This window comes from Atractosteus spatula, chromosome 3 (assembly GCF_055471065.1).
Source record: "Atractosteus spatula isolate fAtrSpa1 chromosome 3, fAtrSpa1.hap1, whole genome shotgun sequence".
Classification (NCBI taxonomy): domain Eukaryota; kingdom Metazoa; phylum Chordata; class Actinopteri; order Semionotiformes; family Lepisosteidae; genus Atractosteus; species Atractosteus spatula.
The window spans coordinates 63,444,310-63,471,298 of NC_142708.1; the positions used below are offsets into that span (position 1 = coordinate 63,444,310).

At 36.2% G+C, this 26,989-nt stretch overlaps 1 protein-coding gene across 1 annotated transcript in view; it reads left to right on the plus strand.

Moving 5' to 3' along the window:
- The window catches only part of grid2 (glutamate receptor, ionotropic, delta 2), a 226,683-nt gene that overhangs the window by 52,410 nt on the left and 147,284 nt on the right, over positions 1-26,989 (plus strand). The window contains exons 6-8 of the mRNA XM_088911157.1: positions 7,056-7,229; positions 22,654-22,815; positions 26,735-26,854. Of these exons, the coding sequence (XP_088767283.1) occupies positions 7,056-7,229; positions 22,654-22,815; positions 26,735-26,854 (456 nt within the window). The remainder of the gene's footprint in view (positions 1-7,055; positions 7,230-22,653; positions 22,816-26,734; positions 26,855-26,989) is intronic.

A 26,989-nucleotide genomic window follows, 5' to 3' on the forward strand; every position in this document is an offset into this window, starting at 1 on the left:
TCGAATAGCAGTATATTCTGTCTTGGTAAACATACCTATTATAGTCATTCATTTGAGTGGTACACCACCTACATAATCTCAGACTGTGGCAGCCTTTTAAAGTACTGTACCTTTGATTCTTTGACGTGCTATTGCTGTAGGAGGAAGCAAGCTCAGTATCTCTTTTCATATTCAGATATAACTAACAAATTTAAGCTAATACAAATTATGTTTGTATTCATATAAATTGGTTTAAAAAGACTGTTCCATTGGATACACAACACTGTGTAATTTTTAATATATTAATTTTAAGACATTCAAATGTAAATGTACACACTGAAACTTTCCATTATATTCAGTAGTAGGTATAAAATTGAATCAATATTTTTCTGTTCATACACTTCATGCCATCTCATAGCTATCATTTCTAGATCTTGCTCTCACTGCCTTCATCCTTTTATAACTAATTTTCTACATTTCATAATTAAACCCTTACTCACTTGGAATTAATAGCTAATAATTAACACAGCTCACTGCAGTGACCCTTATACCAGCGTTTCCTGGACAAGCACCTTGCATGTTTTCCCTTGAATCCCACTGTGTTACAGTTGCCTGCTGTTTTTCACACTTCAAGACCCTCATTAGGATCTAGCTTTGAGCATGGCACTGGTTCCTAGCCCCCATCTTGAAGGAACCATGTGTCTTCTGGTTTTGATCCTATCTGAGCTATCACCCATGTCATATTACACTCTGCTTGAAACTATTGAAAAGATATACAGTAAATATGTCCGTTTGCTGTTTCAAGAAACAGGATGGGGAACCATAGGATTAGAGGACTGATGTGGCTCACAGTCATGTTACACTCTGTTTGAAACTATTGAAAAGATATACAGTAAATATGTCCATTTGCTGTTTCAAGAAACAGGTTGGGAAACCATAGGATTAGAGGACTGATGTGGCTCACAGTTGCCTGACAGATTACAGGACTTAGTCCTGTACAACAAGCTAAGACTATCAAACTCACCCAGTCTTGGCAGTACTCGGCCAGCTGTGCCCCGCTGCTGGGATATACCTGTCACAGATGGCTAGTGCCCCAGCCCAGTCTCTAAGCAGCAGTGTCTGAAATTTAGGGATCAACTTCTGTTCCAAGTATGTGACTTTACTGATTTTAGCCAGGTGGGAACCTGGTGGTACCCTGGTATATAATTTATACTTCTATAAAAGGCCTACATGTTTTGACACCAATGTGTAATGTCATTGCCACAGCTCGTTATACAGCTATATCACACAATTTTCTAATAAAAGGGAACCTTGAATTATGCTCTTTTCTCAAACTGATATGAGAACTCGGTTGTTCTTTTTTCACTGTAGCCTAGCCTACAATGCAGAGGTGTTCCTGTTGAATTTATGGCCCACTCTTGGTGTGAGCTTTGCATTTTATTTTTTGGAAACTGAATTGCATTCCCACAGGATCTGGAACTCATGAAAACACTTGATTAAACACTGTGTTTTAGTAATGGCTCAGATAAAATTTGTGCTGGTTATGTAAACAGGACATGAACATGGAATTGGGGAGTTCAACACAATAGTGTTCCGTTACATGGAGCTGATAGTTGCTGTAATAAATGTCCATAACATCCATTGAATAGGGTGATCTCCAATGTGGCCTGCTCCCTCATGAATAATTCCTTAATTTAAAATTAAATTCTGAAACGTTGTTTCTGTTGCCTCTTATGTGAACTTACAGTATGTCACTCACACATATACAGCACAGGAGCAGATGGTAACCCCAACTTACTTAGCCACATTTTCTGTTGCCATTTGTTTATAAACCGATGCACAGCAAAAAAAAAAGAGCAGTCCACATTTGCATTAATAGAGCTTTGGATGTGTACATGTACATAATGTTATGTTAATTTCAGTTCATTAAGTACCTTTGTTCCTTAAATTCCTTTTTCAGGATACTGAAAAATTGTATATTTACTGTAGCAAGCTACTGTATCTGCATGTAAAGGACCTGCGCACTTGGAGGACATGCAGGGCTGTAGGGTGGCTGTTTCCAGTACTATTTTTCACTTGGCAGATGAAAGAGAAGAGGAATCTCCTCTAACACAAGAAAGCCTCTGGTATTGACTGACAGCATCCTTTCACATTGACAAAGCCCAAAACCAATATTTGTTTTCTATTTCTACAAGAAAAAGTGGAACAATTTTTGAAACATTGGAACAGCGGCACAATGACAAACCACAGTTTTAGAATTACAATGGCACAGCTTCTGGGAAACCATGTCAAGGTGTTGCCATGGCAGATGTTTGTCCTGACCTGAGCCCAACAGAATCTGTGGGAACAGCTCATCCATGCCATCAACAGGAGATAACTTCAACTGGCTAGCTTTCGCCAGCTAGTTGTCCAGAGGCAGATCAGGTCTGAATATCAACAATCAGATAATCCTCAGGCAGATCCCACCCATCTTTGCACAGCTTTAGTTTTAATACTGCGCCACATTTCATATAATAATTCTTTGTTCTCTATTTTTGTTAATGTTTTCTTTAGCTTTGTGTGATATTTATGATATATACATGTTGGGTTAAATCCATTAGAACTCACTGTTGTATTTCTTTTGCATGTCAGCATTATTAGTCCTAAAACTTTCAACTGTTCTTTTTTCCTTTTATTTTATTTTATATTTTGTTATTTCAAATGTTTCCATGATATATTTTTTGGATGAATGTAAAATAGCATGGTGTTTCAGAAAATTCACCACAATCTAAAACTGCTTTTATCAAGTAAAGTAAAAAATACAAAAGTAAACATTTTCCATAATGTGTTAAAAAGGATAATCCTGATTCCCCAGGAAGTTGTTCTGTAACCAAACAGTGATCTCAAATTTGTTTCTGTTAAGTTAAAAATAATTTTATTTTCTAGGGCATACAGTATATACAGTACTGTAGATATTTATCTAAAACATATTTGGGTGTATAATAATGTATTTGTAATTAGTATTTTTATAATGTATATATTATAATTTATACTCGATACCCATCTTACATCTGGTAAGCCTACAATGTACAGCATTTTATTTTTAGGAAGACAAAGAAGGCTGTGTGATTCTGTTTTGGCATGTTGACTTCATATACAGTATATATATATTTTAGAATTGTTCTTGCTTTCTCAACAAGAAGGCACACACAGTGTAAACTATTCAATGCAGAACGTTCTTTAGCCAAAGTGAAAAGGTCTCCAAAATATAGACAGGTCATTTCTGACCAACATTATATCAGTATTTGCTGCTGAAAGGTTACAATGTGGTTAAAGGCAAACAAGATGACTATAGTCAATTGTGCAAGACAGTGAAAGCATAATTAGTGACTTATTAAATATAAATAGAGCTGGGTGTAGTCATTCCATACAACAGATGGCCAGGGATGCAGATTTTTAATTAATTTGGATATTCTGAAAATTAATAGCATAAAAGGTCAATTTTGGCTGATAAGTGCTATTTAATACATTTATGGAGTACAAGTGGTATTTGCCAAGCTTGTTACCTCTTAGTCATTTAAAAAAGGAAAAAGGCAACACACTGTTCCTTCTTCAGTTTCTCTGAAATTGAATTCATTTAATAATAAAAAGGTTACACTTAGCTTTTAAAATGTCATTGTCTCTGGATTTAAATTGTAAATTTAATTTTAAAATTTTAAAATTAAAAGGAGTGTGTACAAACATTATCTGTGATATGAATTATGTTATTCTAATATTTTATTAATGACATTTATTGATGCATAATATTGATAGAGCAGACTGCCAATTTTAGTTGTCATTTTAATCACAATTAATACTGTGTGATTAATGATTTCTTCATACTCCTGGAGATAATTGGTATTTCTTGAAGAAACCCCAAATGCTGTTTTCATTTTACAGAATTTAATCAGAATAATAACATGATTGTTGTACATAATAAGTGGGATGAATACTTGAAAATTAAAATATAAAACTAAACATATAAACAAAAAAAAGTGTATATGAATTACAAGGATTGTGGTAAATCTATAGTCCAAAAATTTGTCATAATTATTTTGTTACACATTGCCATTTTAATGTTATAATGGAAAGTATTCTTTTTTCTTGACGTTTCTTGCCTTTTCTGGGGATCTTCTGGACAATTTACACAAGGAAGAGAGCACTGTTGTGTGTGAATCAGGCAAGGAAGATATTACAGGAAAACTAAAGGAATAGGAAGCATGTCCTGCAGAGAATTTGCTGTAAAAATTCAGGAATTCGTTTTAAAACTGAGAACAAGAGACAACAGTTAAACACAGAGCTGTGGGAGTAAAGAACAAGGTGCTATCAAGAAATGGCTCGATAGACTTCTCAGATCAATTAGTCAATAAAACCAAACAAGCTATATGGGCATAGTGGCATGTTCATTAAGTAACAATTTTTCTGAAGATTTTTTTAATCTAATTCCGTTATGACACAAGACCCTTGTAAGGAAGGTCTGAGATCTTCAGACCAGAGAAATGAACTGTGACCATAGCAGCAGAAAATCAAATTGTTTCACTCAGTCATCCACACACATACTGTACATGATTTAATAGATACTGTACAATATATTATTTAGCCGCAGTAAAATGGCTGGGAAAAGCAGGAGGGCAAACTTATTTGTTTTCTTTATTCGTGGAACAGAAACAGTGCACAAACCATCTCAAACAATATGAAATCACAACACTTGCACTTGGGGTCCCATATAAGAATTCTTCATGAGGTGCAATACTGTATACTGTATAAAAAGCATTGACAGTTTCATTAACCTGATGGGATAAAGTAGATGGGTGGTCTGAGCATAGTATATTACCTTGTGGAAATGGACTTCATTCAGTTTGTATTTGGTCCCAATTATACAGAGTGGACTCATTCGTTAACCCAGAGTATAGAGGGGTTCTGGTGCCTCTCTCCCCTTATAAAAGAAGAAAAACATGTAATAAATATTTAGCATGCACAAAATGTTTGTGCCCTGTAGTTAAAAGAATGCATGTGCTTCTCACATTTATGATTAGTTCAAATGGGAAGTGGAAGACTTTAGCCGTACAATATTCATCAATATTTTGAAACAACTGCCTGCATTGTAAATTGAGCCAAAGACTAATGAAGAGATTAGCACTGTAATTGTGGTACAGTAGTAAAATCCCTCTTCTTATGAAAGAAGGGGAATCATGGTAATAGAAAATTAGGTCATTACAGATCATCAGGTATTTTATAGAGAGAATACAGATAAAGATGACCAAATGTGCTTTAAGAGTGCTTTAAGCATCTTCTGTAGATGTGATGTTATCAAGACAGAATTCATAGCAAAACTGCAATTTGAAAGAAGCATTTTTGTGTCGAATACTGAAACCACAGCTGCTAGAGCTGTATTTTCTCGGTCCCAAAAGAAAACAATCGCAGAGGTCGGCAATCATTTGAAATGTCATGGAAAATGTTGTCATTCATTTTGCTGTTATTTAATTCAAGACTCAGAATTGATACAATAACCTGACCCTTCAAGCCTTCTTCCAGACAGTTATTCTTTAGCAGCCTCAGACTCTGAGACTATTCAGAACTCTGGGACAGAAAAGTTTTAAAGAAAATGTTATTTTGCTCATCTCCAGTTTTGTTGATGTGCTTTTGAAATTTGTCATTTCTGCACTTTGTTGTAAAATAACAGTAAAATGTACATTTTTGAATATTCTTCTTAAAAAGCAAAATTGAGAATGTCATTTCTATCACTGTTATGCTCTCCCTTCTCACCTAGGAGTGATGTATGCTTTATTCACTCTTCACATGAACTAGATTTTGTTTCTAACTAACTACAGCTGCTATGATCTGTCCTGGAATGTCTGCATTATTAAGTCACCTAGTTGTTTACAATTTCTGAAAAAGGGAAAACAAATGTTGCCAAGATGCAGGAGTCTCATTTGAAACAACAAGATGTGTGCACATTTGTTAAAAATATCATAATCAGATTATCAGACAACCTTCTCTTTCCTGGATGGAAATTGATCCAGATACAGTGGAAATTTTACTTTGGCTTCACTTAGACAACAATAAAAACATTGTATAAACAGAGCACATACTGTAAACATTCAGTGGACTTTACAGATGTATACAGGAAATGTAATATACAGTAAATAACAATACCATATACAGTATTGTACAGTACACCATGCATACCATACAGTACAAATAGATCAGATTCAGTATACTGTATATATGCTCTGAAGGGGCTCACACATAAGAGTAATGGTACTCGGAATGAATGATTACTTAAAACAGTTTTCTCTAAAATGTTTTCTCTAAAATTTATTTGGTACTCTAAAATGTTCTGATGTTAGTTTTCCAAAGTGGGAATGTAGTGTGTGTGTGTGTGTGGCATAATTTACTTATAACACTGATTTTCTGTAAACACACCTACTATACAGTAGATGTGGTCCAGCTGGTTCTTTTTCTGATCAATATTTTTGATGCCAATGTTTATAATCCTCAATTGTTTAGCTTTACCCCGACACCAAGTTTCCCATACCAAGTGGAGATGTTTAAAAGAAAGTACACTCTCTACCAGACCTGTGTAGGGACACTTGTCAGTCTGACATTTTGAGGCACTAGCTTTGGCTGTCCATCACTCTACTATTTCTACAAGAAATAAAATACTGTAGGTGTTTCATACCTGGCTCGTGGTATTGTGTGATGATGTCAGTGCTCTATCAGTACATAAAATTATTTGCTGCGCACCTGCCAAACCCTAAATCTCTGTAAAAGTAAAAATGTACAGTATCTGATGCGGATGAAGGACATCTCCTGGGATTTGTCAATGATGTGAAGTTTGGAAAGAAATCACCATTGTGAATTCGGGCAGCGGCCAACTTGTGGTGTTGATCTGGGTTCAGATTTGTCCAGACTGTAGCATACAGCTCAAAACCTTTCCTTTTATATTATTGTGTAATATAAAATATAAAATAATATTATAGTGTATTCTATTACTGAATATCCAGATAAAACATGATGATAAAAACTCCCAGAATAAAAACCTTTTGTTTTTTCAGGAAATTTCTGACTTTGACGTGCAGGAGCTTGTGATGAAATCCATTGGAAGGCTGACAATTATCCGACAAATGTTTCCTCTGCCACAGAACACAAGTCAGCGATGTAACCGTGGGAACCACCGAATAAACAACTCTTTATGTGACCCAAAGGATTCCAAAGCCCAGAATATGGAGGTATTGTGAAACACGGGAAATTATTCCTACAGCGTTTGAGTGAAAAAAATAGCATAATGTACAATAGCACTGGTTATGTTGTCTTTCACAATTTAAAGAGAACAAAATAGCATTTGTTATGGAATTTTGTAGTATAGTTCTCTAACGGTCAATTAATATGCACTTTAAATTTTATTATAAACAGCCAAGTTTTTTAATTTTTCAAGGTTCTGTTGCATTGGCATCTGGTTAGTCCTTTTCAGTTTAGACTGCAAAGAGGGGACAAAATGAACGTACATAATGAAAATAAAAATAGTTTTAATGTTGCACATGAGTATAAAAAGAAGTTGATGCTCATTATTGCACTCACCATACTGTACAGCTTCAATGTGCAGGTGCTTCAATGCTGTTTGCAAAATCCTAGTGGTTGGCAAAAGAGTTAAAGAGTATCTGGATTCTCTGCTGTGGTGCCACTCGACTGCTACTTTAGTATCACACTTGGGCTGGTTTAAAGGAGACTATAACATGCAATCCCAAGGAGAACAGTGCAGTGCCAGGAGTGAGTCAGAAGTTCAGCACTCTGGGCTGTGCAGTTGTGCAGAACATTATAATTTCAGAAAGCAATGGAGCAAATCTTCAGTGTTTGGATGACCATAGCAAGCTGATCAGTGAAGCTTCTCTCAAGTGGAGCTTTAAGGTGGCTAAGCACCAAGAGCAATTTAAAGGATTAGTCCCAATTCAGACACTTTTGTATGCTTAACCAGAGTATTGTAAAGACGCTAGATAAGTAATGAGGGAAATGCTGGCAGTGCTCCACAGAAGGAGCAGAAAATCTGAATGATTTTAGCTATGGAGTGCTAAAAAATATTTCCACAGTCATGTGACATTCGCTTGTATCTAGACTTATTTGTACCCTTGTATATTCAATATTTCTAGTATGCATCAATTAAAATAGAAATAATCAGTATATTGGCGATATTAATGATAAACCTGTCCAATTATATTTTTAAACTATATTTATATCCTGTAGATTTGTCAGAGCAAAGCTGAAAGTTTAATTGTGCATTTAATATGTTGTAGCTTCATGAAGCCTCAGAAAAAAGTATAGATGCTTCTGTAAGTCATCTTGATTGATAGCAAATAATGAGAACCATGTCATCACAATTTTTTTAAATATCTAATGTGAAATATTATTGACTTCAGCAACCCTCCTGATGGCAGATGGAAAGAAAATCCTTAAGATACAGTATGCCAGTTTTGACCGTAGTCAGTACTAGTGATGGTTCTTACTCCACCAGGAAATGGATGTTAGGAAGCTTAATTGAGAGTGCTAATTCAAGCCAAAGGCAAAAATGGTGAACTTACAAACACGTATTAGGACACAAAATTATTAGGACACAAAATCTCCAAAACTACTATTTAAGGCTATTCTCATAAATCTGGGCACTGTGACAGAGCTCCATCCAATATACTATAATATGAAAAGACAAGAATTTCTGAAAGTCAAATGGAGACTTACTGTATGATTTACAGTAATTGGATGAAACACAAACTGTCAAATAGTGTTTTGGAGCTGTTTCATCAGCAGATTGATTTACAAACTGTGGTGAAGATTGTGTTGAAAGAATGGTTTATCTTCTGTATGTCATAGAGGTAGGTCTATTGTGCTTTGGGGCTGGTCTGCATTCCCTGGTCCTGGTATCCTAGTTAGAATTGGGAAACAGGTACAGTATATTAAAAAGTATATAAACATACTGCATCCAAAAACCTAGTTCCCCCAGGTAAAACCTCCAGTGTGACCCCTAAATGTATTTTTCAGCAGGGCAGTGACCCAAAACACAATGTCAAAAGTTTAAGGGAACATAAAATCAGCCCTCTTATTATTTTGGCAAGCAAAATTTCCACATCTCACTCCTACTGTACAGACCATTGTTGTTCTAAACATTTATTACTAAGAAAATTACATATGAAAAGTTAGAGATGAGAGGAGGCTATCCAGACCATGATTGTTGTCCATATTATTTAGGAGACTGAACCCAAATTTTAAATTCTGTCATTTACAGTATACAGTATAAAGATGTGAGGGTACAATACAAAAGTTATTATATTATTTATTTATATTAATTTTATAAAAAATTGTAATTGTAAATTGCTAGAGTACTAGCAGTACTAGAGTACTAGAACTCACAACTGACAACTGACAACCCACTGTAGCTAAGATGGTGTGAGCCTGGTCAGTACCTGGATGGGAGACCTCCTGGGAAAAACTAAGTTTGCTGCAAGAGATGTTAGTGGAGCCAGCAGGGAGCGCGCACCCTGCGGTCTATGTGGGTCCTAATGCCCCAGTATAGCGACGGGGACACTATACTGTAAACAGGCGCCATCCTTCAGATGAGACGTAAAACTAAGGTCCTGACTCTCTGTGGTCATTAAAAATCCCAGGACGTTTCTCGAAAAGAGTAGGGGTGTAACCCCAGCGTCCTGGCCAAATTTCCCATTGGCCCTTACCAATCATGGCCTCCTAATAATCCCCATCTATGAATTGGCTTCATTACTCTGCTCTCCTCCCCACTGATAGCTGATGTATGGTGAGCGTTCTGGCGCACTATGGCTGCCGTTGCATCATCCAGGTGGATGCTGCACATTGGTGGTGGTGGAGGGGAGTCTCCATTACTCCATTACTAGTTGAGGCTTAAATTGAGCAATTATGAAAAATATATTTACAAAAACAATTATGAAAATGTTCCTGAATCCAAATCCGTGTAAACTAATCTAATTCAATAATATTTCTTCTATAGACATGTATTCCCTAACCTGACAAATGCTGTTAAGGCAGTACCTAAATAAGCAACAATTTCAAGGAAGGGTAGGGATAGGGTTAGAAAAACCATTAAATGTTGAAACCATATTAATACCTGCTTCCACTTCAAATGAGGCAATTGAGAGAAATAACCCATTGGCAGGGGTTTACTTAACTTAAAATAGAATCAGTTTTGAAATACACAACCTGAAAATACACAGTGTGATTGAACCGTCCAAAACTACAGTATTAAAAAAATTGTGAAGAAGGAAGAAAAATATCAGTCTTCCTAAATTTCACGTGGGCCCCAAAGTAAAAACATGAGGTTAAAAATTCTCTATGTTCTGTGGGATTGCTAACCCTAACCCTAGCTGGGGCTGAAATTGAGCATTTCTGCGAGCTGTCTCTGACGGCTTCCGTTCCTCCGACGTACTGCACCTCTCTTTTTTTAAATCTTCTCTATGGTAACTGCACTATTTTGTTAAACTGCCAGGTGGCAAAGTGACTGCGCAATGTGGGTTTTTTTTAAGTATTTGGGCTGTTGCCAGAAATCTCTTTGGCTTCAATTTTCAGTCAGTGTTGAACCCCTTTGGACAATTTTTTTCCAGTAATATAAAAGTGTGTTAAATATTATATTATTTTAAAATGAAAGGAGCATTTTTTACACAAACAAAATTACTGTTTTGGATATTTAAATATTGTTGATTATTTTAGCTTGTTGTGAACGCAACTTGTTTCTTTCAGGTTTACATCCACAGAAATAAAATAATCTGTTTTATGTCTTGATGTAAATTTCAGCAACAAGTAATCAGGAAATAATTTAACTATTACATTTTGATTATAATATATATTTCACACATACTATACTGTACTGTAGCAGCTTTAAAACCATATGGCATCATACTGTATATACTGTATGGTATAATATCACACTGCAGTTCATTGACTTGTACACTATTGTTTCAGTACTGTATATCTGTGGATATACCTGTGCTAGTTAAAAAATCTAAACATGGAACAAGTATTAGATGACATTTACATAAAAGTTGTTAAAATGTGAAATTACTATCCTTAAGGTCCCTGTGGTTTGAAGGCTCTGTGTCTTTCTTGCAAAGTTATTGAGATCTGAAACATTGTATCTCAAAAATAGGTGTTTTATTGAGAAAGTTAAGATTGTGAAAACCATGACAAATAACTCTGAACAAAATACAAGCAGCTAGAAATTATTACCAATACATTAGAATTTTTAATAATGTTCAGTCATTATCATACTTATAGTATATGTATATTACATTATAATATTATATATATATTACATATACTTAATACACATTACATAATAATGACTTTATTATACTTCGGTTTCAGTGATCTCTTTAATCGCACTGTGTTATTCTAGATAATAATTATTATATATTTATATGATTTCATTTTAAGGCTTGTTATAAATCAGTAGAACTAGTTTTTACTCCCTCCATTGACAGTTTTCACATTTTCTAACTCATTCATGTTTTTAATGTATTAATATAATTTTAATATATAACATATTGTGATATATAAAAAATCATAAAAATGTCAATATAGTGTACATGTTATTTACCACTCAGTAACAGTTCAAATGGACATGATGTCTACTGTAATTATATCACCCCAATTTTTTTGTTTACCTGTTAACTGTACCCTGTACATTAATCAACTGTACTTACAGTAATACACAAAAATGCAGTACTATACAGTACTCTTAATGCTACTGCTTAAAATCTAAAGATTAAAGATAAATAAAAGCTATCAAAGGGCTTCTGAAAATCTAAAAATAATATAAATTTATAAGCACCTTTCAAGAAACTCAATATCTATCATATTATATAAGCTCTGTTTGACTGCAATATTATTGTTGCTAGTGCAAAGAAACGTAATGTTAAATAAGCAAAACCTGTCTTTTCTAAATACATGATGACTGTCCCCTCAAATACTGTTTCCATACTAATGATCCTCTATCCTTCAGATTAGTTCAAATTATCGTTTCAATAACCTTGCATGTAATAACAGTAAGACTTATTGTTCTATAATTACTTGGCTCAGTTTATGGATGGGTGCTACATTAGCAATTTTCCAGTCAATTTTGCTTCTTCCGAGGTAATTCTGTTTAATGCAGAACATACTATTTAATGCAGAACTTTCTTTGCTCAGCCTGGAGCATGTTGTCAATTTCTTCCTTCATAAACACTCAGGTGAAATATTCATTTTATATATTAGCCTTTTGCTTTCTTTGTTCTAAATGTTTTCCATTGTCACTCTGCTTCATGCTGTGCTGTTCATTTACTGCTTTTTTATTGTATCCAGCAGTATTATTCTCTTTTCGTTCTCTTGGGTTGTGATTGCATTTCATTAAATTACTTTTTCTAAATGGATGTTGCACTTTATTAATCTTAAAATCGAATATTCTAATCTAATCTAAATTGTTTATGTTTTCTAATATTTGTTTTTAAATTGTTATCCGATCTAAAGAAAGATTAATGAAAAAATTGAGGTGTGAATAATCTGGAACAGATTTTTCAATTATTTTAGATTTGTTTTTGTGGAGTCCAAACAGATTTTAAAGCATTCATGTATTTTTTTTTGTCTGTGACAGACAGGATTTTTTACTTAAATTATCTGTCACTTCCATTGTATCGATGGTATGAATCTATAATATGAATAAATGCAAATGCAAGTTCAGAAGAGCTGAGTGTCTATTTAGTCTATTATTTTTCATGATTTTCCTTTGGAAATGCACTATCGGTGTTCAAATACAATTAATAAATGCTCAGGGTCTAACAGTATTCCAATAGATGTCATTTTCAAACATTCAGTACCTTTTACTTGTAAACCCTTTTAAAATTTCACTCAAATGTTTGACGTCTTCCCTGTGGTCCACGGTTTAAAATATGAATACAGACAGGGTGCTTTGAGTTCGGCTCAGCAGAGTTTTGATTTTCTGCAAAATTAAAATAGATTTTCTTTTCAGACTTATTGGAAAGAGGGCATTGCATGTTCCTATAAATGTGGAATGCTTGTGACCTTAATGGTTAATTCAGTAGCTATAACTTCATCCAGGCAGACCATATTCACAGATTTCAATTTTCGATCTTGTCATGTAATTTGCCAAACTGCTTTATAACATATGGTGTCACAGAAAGCCAAAGCCTACCCAGAAAGCACACTTTGGATGGAGCGCCAGTCCATTGCAGGGCAAGTGTAAGCCAATCGTACATGGGGACAATTTGGAGGCCATGGTAAAGGCCGAGGGGAGAAATTTGGCCTAGACACCGGAAATAACTCCCTACTCTTATCGAGAAATGCCTGGGGATCTTTAATGACCACTGAGAGTCAAGAGCTCGGTTTAATGTCTCATCTGAAAGACGGTTCCCACTACACTATAGTGTCCCCACATTAGGACTCACACAGACCGCAGGGTGGGCACCCCCTGCTGATCCCACTAACACCTCTTCCAGCAGCAACCATGGCTTCTCAGGAGGTCTCTCATCCAGATACTGACCAGGCTCAACCCTGCTTAGCCAGTTGAGAGCAGCAGGGTGATATGGCTGCTGGCTATCAATTCAGTGTTACAAATTTGCATCTGTGCTTGCATGTGTTTCTTCTGTATTACTATGCCTGTTCATTCCATTTTCCTTAACTCTGGCTCCTTTACTGTGCCCCTGTGCTGTACACATCACAACTGGTTAAATATGTCTAAATATATCTAAGATAACAGTCAACATAAATGCTTTTTTCTCCTAAATGTAGTCTATAAATATAATTTCTCTTCATTTTTTAAAAATGTACTGAGGTATCAGACATTTCGTTTCCCCATAATAGAATTTTAGCACATAAACTTACATGGACATTTGCAATTTTCCAATGGTTTCACCAGCTATTTCATGTTTTTCTCTTTATTGCCTGGCAATTACTATACTTCTCTGTGCTTTACTGCACTATAGCCTACTTTTACCTTGGTGACTGAAAGATCTTTGTTTTTCCTGCCACCTACAGTACCTCCCTGTTAACTTTAATTAATGTGTTTATTTTTGTTACACTTGACAAGAAAATAGGTGATGGCATAATGGGTTTGGAAGGCTTGCTATAAATCTGAAAAACAGTTTTTTGTCAGCAGTTTTCTAGTTCAGCTGGAGGTGAAACAAAAACACAGAGAAAAAAAACAATAAACCACCGCAAGGTTAAACGGGGTGAGCTGTGGAAAAAAATGCAAGTTAATACCAATCAGGTCACCAAGAAGTGAAGATGGATTTTTAATTAAGAAGCCAAAATCAATTCAAAGTCTACAGCATTTTCTATATTTATATATATTTATATATAATTTATTTATATTTTCTGTATTCTATATTCATTTTGACAAATGTGGTGTGGTTAAGTCTAGAAATGATATGTTACATTAACCTTTGTGCTTAGGAAAACTTCGAAATAATGTATTTATTTCTAGCTTGGGTCATCTTGTCTATTTCCCAGGCTGCCTCTGTTAAGTCTCTCACTTGCAGTTGGCAGCAGTCTGCAGGTTCGAGATGTATGACATGCAGAGAAATACAGTCAGTTTGTCAATAGGCAACATGTCAGAAGAAGAAGCAAGAGTCCCATTTTTTAAAAAGTACAGTAAAATTAGCATGCACAGCAAGTCCCACACCGCACAGATGCTTGTAAAATGCAGGAACAAACATTGCTTTGCATTTAAACCAAAGGCAGAACAAGGCTGGTGGTTTTCAATCAGACTTCATGTTTCCTCTTCGGTCAATTGTGTCTGAAAATGTTCTCTACATTTCAATTTATATTCCACATAAATGCAATCTATATAAGAAATAAAATGTCCAAATAGAAAATGAACAGAGGATGAATTATTATTTTTTGGTGTAAGCTGCTTGACACATTAATTTTTCTTACTGTACAACCTTTTTCTCTGAAGGAGGAAATGATCGCAGAAGACAAGATGCTGGTAATATCCAAACAAATAATTACAGAAATGTATTCAAATGCTGACATGCATCTTGTCTGTGTGCTATGTCAGCATCTCAGACTTCAGGCATTCTGCTGCGAACACACTGTACCAGAATGACCCCTGTCTTTAAACTGCTGAGAATGGCAGTAACATCATAGTTGTGACAGTGACAATGTACTATCTCTCAACTGCTGACACAACTGGAATAGTCTCTTTTTTAAACAAAACCGAAACATCTTCCTACCTAATTGGGACTTCTAACCTTGTGGCCATTTTAAATATAACAAACACTATTTTAAAAATAGTGTACTGTATGTTTCTTTTCTTGAAAAGAAACAATTATGATTGCTATTAACATATGTGATCTATATTGCTGTGCCTCATCTTATTTTTCCAGACATTAAAATTTGGACTGTTTGGATAGTAACTGAATATATATTAGTAGTGTGCCAGCATGCTGCATTTATCTTAATTATAATGTAAAATCTGTACAAACTGTACAATCAATACAATATATACAAATGCTAGAATCCTACGACATAGTATTGTGTTTTGAAGGTACTGACTTTAACTGACTGATCTTTGGATGTTCACCTACAGTATGTAACAGAGTAATTAGACCTATCAGAATATGCTGGCAAGACCAGGATAGATAGAGCTTCCTCTCCATTTCTTTACCTTCTTCTGTTTCTATAGACATGACCATAACAGAGCTCACTGTTAGAATAAAAGCCACTTGCTTTTAAAACATCCTTGATGCATTTCATCACAGCAAGATACATTTAGGGTGACTGGTGAGTGGACTGCTGTAGTCCTGCAGAGGCCTTGTTGGAGGTCTGCTGCAAACTAATGCCACTGCCAAACCAGATTTTCAAAACATAGAAAAAGATGCAGACAAGAGGAAAAGCCATCCAGTCCATCTTGGTCCTTTGAATGCAGTATGCTGTAGATATTTACGTAAATGCCTCAATTAGCAACTTCTTAAATTAGTTGTAAGCACCTATAATTGCTTACGTTTGCTGCTCTGTGCAGAGGAGTACTGTATCACTTGTTTATTTTGTTTTCCAAAAAACTAAACTTTTCTTTGTTGCTCTCCAGTCCCACTTTCCTTGTTGAGTTTGCAGTAAATGTTTAAGGTTATTTTTGTGTGCCCTTCAAGATGTTTAATACCTAAATCATAGCTCATTTCAAGCTAAAGTGATAGCGTTTACTGCACTTTTACAGTACAGTATGTTTCAGAAGTTAAATAAGCAATTCCCAGGTTCTTTCAAATATATTCATTTCTCAGTTAAATGATGATGTGCACTAAATACACCCATAATAAATGCAGCTGTTTTGTTTGTGTTTAAGAATTTGCATTTTTAACAACTGAAAAATATGAGTGTTAATTTGCTTTCTATTTTTCAGTCATGGATGACTGCAGATATATTGGAAACAGTCAAAGCTTATTATTGTGTCTATTATGAGAACAATAAGCCCTGTGATTCAGAGCTTTAAAAATAATTGATTATTTTAATGAGTTGGAAGAATGTTTAGAGTAAGTCAAGGAAGAAAACGAGAACTTGGTCTTAATGAATCCATACATGACTATTAACTAATGTTTACAACCGTTCAAAGTTGGTGATATTGTCATTTATGGTATTGAGGAGTGGCAAGGCTGGTAGGCATGCTACCTCAGAGCTCCAGGGCCCATGGTTAAATTCTGCCCTTGGGTCCTTGTCTGTATGTATTTTGCATGCTCCATGCTGTGGAGCATCCATACACATTTTTGCTGTGTGTTCCTGTTTTTTCGCACCTCCCGAAGATTCCTAGGTTTCGTTCTTTGAACCCCATTTTACAATAGAACATGTCATGTCATTTTCTGGTCATGCATGGCATGTGATAGAAGGTGCTGGCACTTCAATTTAGAATTCAAATCATGAAAAGCATAGAATTGCATTATTTTGTGGAATCTTTTTTTTTTTGACAAGTCAGCATCTTCTGAAAGTGATCTCCAGTTAGCAGAAAGTAGCTGAAATATGCTTTTTGAGCACTATCCAAATTCATGACTGAAATTGTTGTTGCTCTTGTTTTTTTTTCAACATGTAAAATTGCATTCACTGTAATTTTCGGTTCTTCATACTGTTCTTGGTTAATAAACTGCAGTCGCCCCAGTCATTGCAGCACTCTTGCGAAACTCAGATGCCAGTTCACCTAAATCAAAACTGGATCGATTATTTCAAAACTGACTTTCCTCTGTAGTGCAGCCTTTGAGTTTGCCTAGAGTCCTTAACTTCATTGTAAAATCATCAGTAATTCCACATAAAAATAGAATTTTTCTGCATGGAAGACATTGTGTTTTAGTGATGTTTGGTTTTGGAAGACCTGCTTGTTGTGACTGCGGATCGACCCTATTTATCTGAACTAAGCAAAAGCCTAACTTTTAGGTTTCTTTAGCACATCCCTTGGTGAATACTGGATATATAAAATCTCCAAGGTGGAGAAAACATCATTGCCCTGCCTAACCTGCCTATCCACTTTAGCACAATTCACTGTTTATTACTCTACAAGCTAATTACACTATAGCATTTTATTTCCCTCCTTCTGTGTCTAAGAAGAGCTAAGCTTTCTTAGTGACCCAGGGGGAGAAAAATAATCACAGTCTTACATCTACTACTTTAGAGTCTTGTTTCTGATCAAAGACACATATTGTACCATGATATTTTTACCACAATGAGGAAAAAAATGGTTTTGGATTTAAATCATAGTTAAAAAGCATTACTTTAAATTTTGAATTCTAGATGTTAAATCATAATTCAAAAGATTAATGCTTTACTTTTTATTTTTCAAGTTGAGTGACCAGTACATGAATACCGTTAAATACTGTCCAGGCATGATCTGAACTGAGGAAAGGGCCGTGGTTTTCAACCAGAAACTTAAACTCCCACTTTATATTTTGGGTATTTTTTATTATTTCTATCAAATCTAATTTTCATTTTTGTTTTATTCTGGATTTGTAATTATTGGGGGCAACAAAATGCAGGAAAGTGAGAGGCGCATAATGGGAAGTGTTAGGGATTCGGTACGAGGGACCGAACCAGTGAGTGAACCCACTTGCAGGAGCGAACAAAGCCAAGCCGTAATCTGAAAGCAAGCCGTAATCGTAGAAACGAGCCGAGAGTCCAGGGGAAGCCAGATATCCGAAAGGGAACGAGTACCGAAGCCGAAGCGCGATCCGAAGTCGTAGTCAGTAGAGCAATCCGATAATCCAGGGGTAGCCAGTGATCCGAAACAGAGCGAAAGTAACCAAACCAAACCGAGATCCGAAAAGCCGAAGTCCAAAGGGAAAAGCCGCAAACCGAAAGCCAAGACGAACACAGGGTAGGAGTAGGAGTAGGAGTAGCGCAACCGGGAAACTTGAAGGGAAAAACCAATACTGAGCAACGAGGTAGGGAAGGACAGGTGTTTAAGTAGGATGAGACGGGGGTGTGGTGGTGAATGGGAAAGCTAATAGGTGAACTAATTGGATAGGGGCTACGCCTACTTCTGCCTCCTCCGTTGCCGGGAGGCAGGGATCGTAACAGAAGAGCACTTAATGCTTCATGAAACAGAGCATCATTCTCTTCTTGCCCACTGGTGGTTCCTCCTGCATTAAGAAAATATACTGTAACTGTCTGCACTACCTCTCTCTCCTACTGTAACTGTCACACCAAGCCTTTATTGACTGGGAGTTACAGTACTGCAGCTAGGAACACCAAAGCTGTTTGCTAGGGATTTTACATATTTGGTGGGAGAAAAGAGTTATTGAAATCAGTCCTCTGTCCCAAGCAGTTAGTGAGGGTTTGGTGCAGAGAATGATCGCAAATAGTTCGCATATACAATAACTAATTGCACCCCTATACCATAGCATAATGCACTACAGTATGTAGTATGTGTGGCTAAAAGAAAAATGTGTGGCTAACCCTCCCTATATGAGAATTATAGTACTAATACATTAGCCTTAAATTAATTAAAATAACATTGATCAACTAATACAAACAACTGTATTCACAAACTTATAGTCATCAGCTAAAATAAACATGAATCCCTCCTCTGCATCCAGTGGATACCTGCACTTTCCCTCTCTGTCTGCCCTGCTCAATGATTTATACGCCTCACTTTAAAGAAAGGGGAAATAAAACTGTCAGTGAGTCTGTAAAGTCATCTCCAGCCTGTCATTACAGTGTTCATTACAATACAAAAATAAGATCGTGTTGAGATACAGAAGCTGGTCAGTGGGTACTTTGGCAAGGGACGGGGCAGGCTCACTCAGTAGCTAGATTTAGTTCATGATCCTATTCCATTGCACGGCTAATTTGAAAGTTGAGCTTAACAACTTTTGACTAGGTTTCCATACCCTTTTCAAGACCCTTTCAGCCAGGCCAAATTGTGATTAAGCAAATTTGCAAATGTTAAATTTGCAGTTCTCGAGACCTTACTGGATATATAATATCAGATACTTAGCTCTCAAAGAATGAAGTTTTCTTCCAGCTTAGTCAAGGGAATCACACCCCAGGATAGAAGAAGCATTTCAAAGAAGTGGTAAAAGCAAATATTGAAAAAATGCAACATTGATATGAACTCCCAGGAGACCATGGCCTGTGACTGATCCAGATGGTGGACTATCCTGGAGGAAGTCCAGCATTTTTCTACACAAAGATGTCAGAATGAGGAAGCAAAGCAAAGTGTCAAAGGATTGTCACGATCAGATTGCAAAGTACAACCTGGTATTTCCCTGCTCAAGCTGCCAGAGAGAGTATAGATCCCATTCTGGCCTCTTTCTTTGTGTTCAAGGAAGAGAACCATCCTTGACGGTGAGGGATAGCTGATGACAATGTGTTAAGTTTGGGATTGATACTGGTAATTACTATATTCTGTAAGATTTATATTGCTCTGCCTGTTTCATCTTGGGTCTGTGCCAAGGTTACAGCAATCCTTTAGCCTTGAATTCTTTCATTAACTGTAAACGACTATATTATTTTATTTTTTTAGAATACATAATGAAAATTTCAAGCATAGTTTTTTTCTTCTGTATTTCCAGTATTCTGTCTTGTTTTAAGTTTTATTGTTTGAATGGAAGGTTTGAAATTGAAAGCCTCGTCTTATGGAATCCCTTTGGTTTTCATCTAAATGTGTTATACTGTATAATAAAACATAAGTAAACTAATTTAATTTTAAAGATGACTTTGCAAAAATGTTTTGTAGAAAATTATCTTATGTGAACCACCTGTTAATTGGTTATTGCTAACAGGTGCTTGTTTTCTGTGGCGGGCTGTGGTGTAAATTTCACTGGCTCAGATTCCTGGATACACCTGGCACTTAGTTCTGAGACAGTGATGGAGTGTTAAAAATCCTGCTTTGAAAACTAAATGGGGCAGCATATGTCTCTGCTCCTTATACTGGCATGCATATCTGCTGCACTCCCCTTTCTGTTTGAACAAACATGTGCCTGCGATCAGACAGAATGGCAGAGGAGTGACTGTGGATCCAAGCCACCAGTGATCTCATCTGAAAAGTGTCAACATAAACACTGCTTTACAGAAGAGCTTTATCACTCAAAGCTAGGTTATGGATATTTCATCATCGTGATTGATGAGCTCTCCAAGTTAGCTTGTTAAGCCTCCCAGTGCAGCTATACTTTAGACCTGCCTTAGATGTCTCAGATGGCATGAATTTGAACAACCTACAGCTGGCACAAAAGTTTAGAATGCTGACTGTGCCATCTCTGGGCTCTTGCTGTCCAAGGGCCATGAATTTGGAGCACTGGCAAGGTCTCTAAAGCTTATTGGCAGCCTTCATGGTGGCATGCTTTAGGCAGGATTTATGGTGGATTGAATAGTTGTCAGTGTCTGGGTGGTAAAAATTTAGTGGCCAATACAGAAAATATGCAGACAGCTCCTTCTGCCTGTATAGCTTCATTACAGCCACAGAAGAGAAAGAGGGACTTTGTAAACTACTATCAGCAAAACAGCCTGCAGGTCAGGCAAACACCGGGTATGCTTTCACTGCTGAACCTATTTAATATTCCCACAGCAAATAATTAAATAAACATATTTGTAATCTCTGGGGGGCTGACGTTGGCTGGTGAAGCATAAAAAGATTCCTTTGGAGGCAGGTTGAGGAGTAATTTGTTAGACAAATCAGGTCTATTAACAAACCATGAACTGCTCTACTTAGGGTGGATTGCTCAGTGTATGTATTGCTGAATTTGTCACACCCATTCATATTCTATTTCTAATTGGAAAGTGTTGTGTTTTTAACAGTTTTCTGTAGAACTGATGAATGGGAATTCATAAACATACTGTATACATTAGAATGTCACTCCCCAGGGTTACAAATGCAGTACACTGTAAAGGTGTCTTTATCAAGATTAGAAAACTTATAACTAGTCTTCAGGAAGATGATTTTATAAACCACAGTTACAGCATTTCTAACCAAAAAGGTGTATTGGTTAAATCATGAACTGATGTATATATTACACAGTGTAATCAATTTTAATATAATTAGATTTCTTAAAAGATATTATATTAAATATGTATTTGTAATTTAAATTAAAGGTAATTAAAGGTAATGGTTTAATATTTGGTTTACAAATAAACTGATTCCTGAGTAAAGAGGTCCTAGAGTTTTACTACTGTAAATTCAGTTTTATGCACCTTAACTCATGACCACACACACTGAAACTTACAGTAAGTGGTCCTTTGGTGTCATTTCATAAATATCTATGTTCTTATGACAATCTGAAAAAGGATCTGTAAGGTGTTTTTATTTTGAAGATGTAATGAAAAAGAAAGCTTGAAGGTGTTTTGCATTTCCGTGTCTGGGTGAGTGCCATATTTCCCTGACAGATAACAAAACACCCTGTATTTTGGTTCACCAGACTTCCATCTTGTGCTGTACATATGCCAAGTGATTGATTACTTCACATCCCCTGGAAATACAAAAATGTCTCACTAATAATATGGTCTGGCTTAACATGTCCATATGTTATAGAAAGTTATAGAACGTCTTTAGCTCAGACTAACATTCATGATAAAAGGAGTATCAGACTTTCCTCAGTTATTAATATAAGTAATATTTCATGCACCTTCCTCTCAGGCTTTTTGTATTGTAAATAAGATCACTTTATTGGCCATATACAATTTCTTTTATTATGAATTTGTCTTTTCACATACCCCAACTTGCTCTCAATGAGACACAGACAGGGAGAGAAGCTTGGGGTTAGAGCGCAGGGTCAGCCATTTATACGACACCCCTGGAGCAGTTGGGGTCAATGGCCTTGCTCAGGGGCCCAACGGAGGAGGATTCATACAAACCGGCAACCCTGCAGCCACAGGCCCAGATCCTTAGCCACAGAGCCACCACACTGCCCCGTGTAGATAAATGATCTGTGTAAGGAATTGGGTAATGGTAACAATGACATTTCTGCATTTACATTGACAAAGATTTTTAATTTGTGTTTACAAGAAATATATTCACTTGTTAATAAACTGACCCATTGCCTCTTACCTTGGCGTCTCATCACTATTTAGGCAGCAGTTACTGGGACATTAACTGTTTATATGGATTTAAGAAGATTTTATTATTTTAGTATTATTTAGTTTTAATTTTCATGAATTTTTTTCCTCCTTGTTTTCTAGATTACAAACCGCTACATCTACGACACAGTTCTGTTACTGGCTAATGCCTTCCATAAGAAACTGGAGGACAGAAAATGGCACAGTATGGCTAGCCTGACCTGCATCCGCAAAAACTCCAAGCCTTGGCAGGGCGGACGGTCCATGTTAGATACGGTGAAAAAGGTACGATTAATTCACTTTTGACTTGTCTCCTGAAACACAGGAGGCCCAAAACAGGATGTGAACCATTCCTTCTTCTTAATCGCAAATGAACACTATCTAAAAACCTTGGTATTTGTTTAAGAAAAACAGCCTCCTACCTACAAACCGCAAGAAGAGAACAAGGCACTTTGATGTTAAATGTGACAAGGTTTTCATGTACAGTATAAAGATAAGGAGCGTGATCACTTATCTGTTGGCAGTTTGAAAATCTTACCCAGATACTGTACTTCTTGAAGGATTCTAAGGAGCCAGTGTTAACAATAAAAGATGAGGCGTTGATTCTGTACACACACACACAATTCTCCTACTGTCAGTCCTAAATCCACACCCAAACAACAACAACAACAGTAATAATAATACAATTTTTGATATGAAAATGAATAACAGAACTTCAGTGATTTTGCTTATAAAGCAATAGTACTGTATATACTCCATATTAAGTAGAAATAATTGATTTTGCATCCATGTTTCATTAATGTTTTTGAAAGCCGCACTTGTTATACAAGGGGGCTTAAATCCGTCCCTGACATTAACGCCGTATTGTAGCTGATAAAAGGAAATGCGAGTGCTCTGGTTAATTAAAACAATATATAACAACCGAAAACACGCAGCTCTGCCTTCAGTCTCTGTTCTCCTTGATCTCTGCTTCGGGCAAGGTTTTGAGTCTTTATCCTAACAGGGCCCTTTATGACCCTTCATGGCAGGAAGAAAAAGATGAGCTTCTGAATTTCAAGAAGCTCACTGCTGGCCGTACCACTATTCTGAAGACACTGGGTACACCTCTCAAATTTTAGCTCTGTGATTTGTGATTTCTCAGAGCTTTGAGCTTCATGTAAACTGCACAGCAAAACATGGCTTTGTAGATGTGGACTGAAAAACGAATAAAAGAAAAATGAGGGGGAAAATGACAGGTTACAGCTCTCCAAGGTCAAACAATGCGACAAGGTTTCCTGCAATAGCTGAAGGCAGTCTCTCTGCATTAGTGATTGTCAAGCCAAATGTTGGAATCACAGCCTGTGACTGCCTGTGGTAAAGGCAGTCAGGTAATAAAATAATTGCAGCATTAGAATTTAATGAGATCAGATATTGAAGAAAGTGGTAATTTTCCTTCCTTTTCACAGATTTGATGCTAAACGTGCTTGATAGCTGTTATTTTAAAGTTGCTTTTTGAGACAAAGGCTATGACTTATCGTAGGCCCTTGTTGTACTGGAGGTCACATGTTTCCAAAGTGAAAATTCATAAACTGAAGAGAAAATTGTCATTACTGCTCTTCATATGTAAACATTCTGATTCTTTCCATTAGTCCAGAAAATTATTCGATTATACTTATTTTTGCCCTAACAGAGCACTGAATTAAGAATGAGCACAGATGCTTGTTTATGATAATTACTAGTACCACGATCAAAAACACAGGCAAGATAAAAAATGTCTAGAAATTCTAATTAAGGAGACACACGGAGGAACTGTGTTATGGAAGGTAACATTTTGAGCATGGTGTCTTCTGTTTAGCTGACAAGATCATGTCTTAGTTATGACAAAAATTGCTTTGCTTCATTATAGAATGCAAAGCTTCATTATAGAGAAAATATGTAAACCAGCTGTGTGTTTAAATTGAGGGATGGGTATACTTTAACTGAACTGCTGTGCAATTTCTGTATACAATGACTTTTTAGGATAAAGAGCAGCAAAATTCCTTGTGAACTAGGGCATATTTAAATCACTATAAATACCCAGCTCCTGGTAAATAAGACTCTTAAAGATTTCTCAGACTTGACAATACATAGTATTTAAACACAGTGCTCTCCTCAGTGTTGTAGAATTTAATCTGTTGTTGATTAATACATATCCTGCAGTACTATAAACGTCTTTATATCTTCTCCAAAGAAGTCTGAAATGTACTTGAAAGGAATAACGTGTTTGTAAATGTAAATAATCAGCCAGAGGAGACTTGGGTGTGTGCTTGGTTGGGGAGGATTGCAAAAATCAGTAAAGCAAAAAAAATAAATAAATCAGTGAGTCACTTGGGATGAACATAATTAAGCTAGCTGAGCTAGAACAAGATGCTATTTTCCCACACATAATGGTAAATATTTGCTCTCCCCACAGGAACACTGTGTTTTTCCAAACAGAAATGCATAGACTATTTGTATATAGACATACTAATTATTTCTGTGCCTGTATTTGGGCCATCTGCCTGACCTATCTCCACTTAATACCCCATAAAAGTCAAGAATGCTAGGTCATTTCCTATGATACTAAGGGCAATACAAAATTGGGGAAATTATTTTAAGAGTTTTTCTCTTGCATGCTCGTAAGCTTTCTCCGCAACAGTGAGTAATAGAAAATTCAGATTAACAGTAATAATTTTTAATTATTATTACAGGGTTAGATGACAGTTTAGCAGCGAGTGGTACTGGTTCACAGTGCCAGGGTCCTGGATTCAATTCTGACAGGCTGTGTTTCCTCTGTTTGGAGTTTGCACATTCTCTCCCTGTTTCCATGGTTTATCTCTGGGTGCGTTGATTTCCTGTCACCTCCTAAACGCACGCTGGCCTAGTTTGATTGGTCATTTTCAATTGTCCCTTTCTCCATAGTCCTGCAGTGGCTATCATCCCATATGGGGAGGTGCAGTCTTGTCCTCTCAGTTCAGCCCATACTCCCTGGACAAGCTCTGGCTTGCAATGAGCCCGTCCAGGATAAGCAGCTTATTGATAATGAGTGGAGGGATGTTTCATCAGAAGTAAATGTGGTATTGTGTTTTCCACTCTGTTATTATTAATCAAATTTCAAAACACTGAGTGCAGATAGGCTTTAATAGGCTTCGTTATGGAAAATCAGGAATAAAAGATTAACAAAATGTCTTTTGTAATTGCACCTCATTGAAAAAAATTAAGGCAAAAAATGCATTTTTCTATGTAGATGCTAGCGAAAGAAAAAAGGAGAGCAATTAATAAATCTTTGCATTTATATAGCACTTTGTATCCCTAAGGATCGCAATTTTACATAATGGGAGGGGACCACATTATCCTGCAGACATTCTCTAACAACAATCCCACTGCCCAGCAGAAGTGAAGGGGGAGGAGGGAGAAGTAAGATACTGCTCCACCTTTTGAATTACAGGGAGCTTTATACTGTAGAAGCCTTACTGTGAAAACCCAGAGTGGATTTTAGCCAGGACAATGAGGTTAACCCCCTTTTCTTATAAATACGGCCAGGGGATCTTGGTATGTATAGCAGAATTACATGATGGATAGAAAGCAAGGAGTTTGAGACATCTGAGATACTGTAAATTCCATTTTATTGGGGTGAAGCACTCTGTGTAGTAAGTATTGGGTGGATTACTCAGAATCAATGTTGTTTTTATCTATATGTGTGTCCAGGATTCTGTTATCATTAGCAGACTTGTCAGATTTGCAGGTGAAGCGAAATTATTGAAACACTCAACAGCAATGAAAATCCTAAAGGATTCAAACAGATTACAGAATCTAGCTGAGAAATGGCAAATTAAATTATATGTATTATATGCAGATAAGAAGACTATACAGTATGAATAGAATAGAAGCAAAGCAAATTGTAAAGAATATCCAGAATTTCTATGAGGAGGGGAAACTGTAAGCCATTTCCCTCAAGCTACATATACTGCAAGGCATTTGAAATGTAAAATATTGGTGATGATTAAATTGGACTACCCGTTTTATTTAGGAAAGGTCTGTAAGGAAAAAAGGGTACATTGACTCATGTTGACTTTTATTTTGCCGAAGTAGAAAACATTCTGAAAGGATTTTGCTAAGGTCTCATGTCTCTTGAAAATCAAGAAAACATTTTAAGAAATAATAAATCAGATTTTATTTGATGATTACCTCTGTTTCTGAATTCCAGGGTGGAGTCAGTGGCTTGACAAGCTTCCTAGAGTTTAATGAAAATGGAACAAACCCCAACATTCATTTTGAAATCCTGGGGACTAACTATGGAGAAGACAGGGGTAGAGGAGTCCGCAAGGTAAGGAAAGATTAAGAGACTAGAGGAGAAAAATATATAAGCTCCCTTTTTTTAGACAATCGTTTTTTCTCTTTGGATATGGAAATAATTTCTTTGTGAGTAATCATAACTCCTTTTTGTACAGTTGGGATTCAG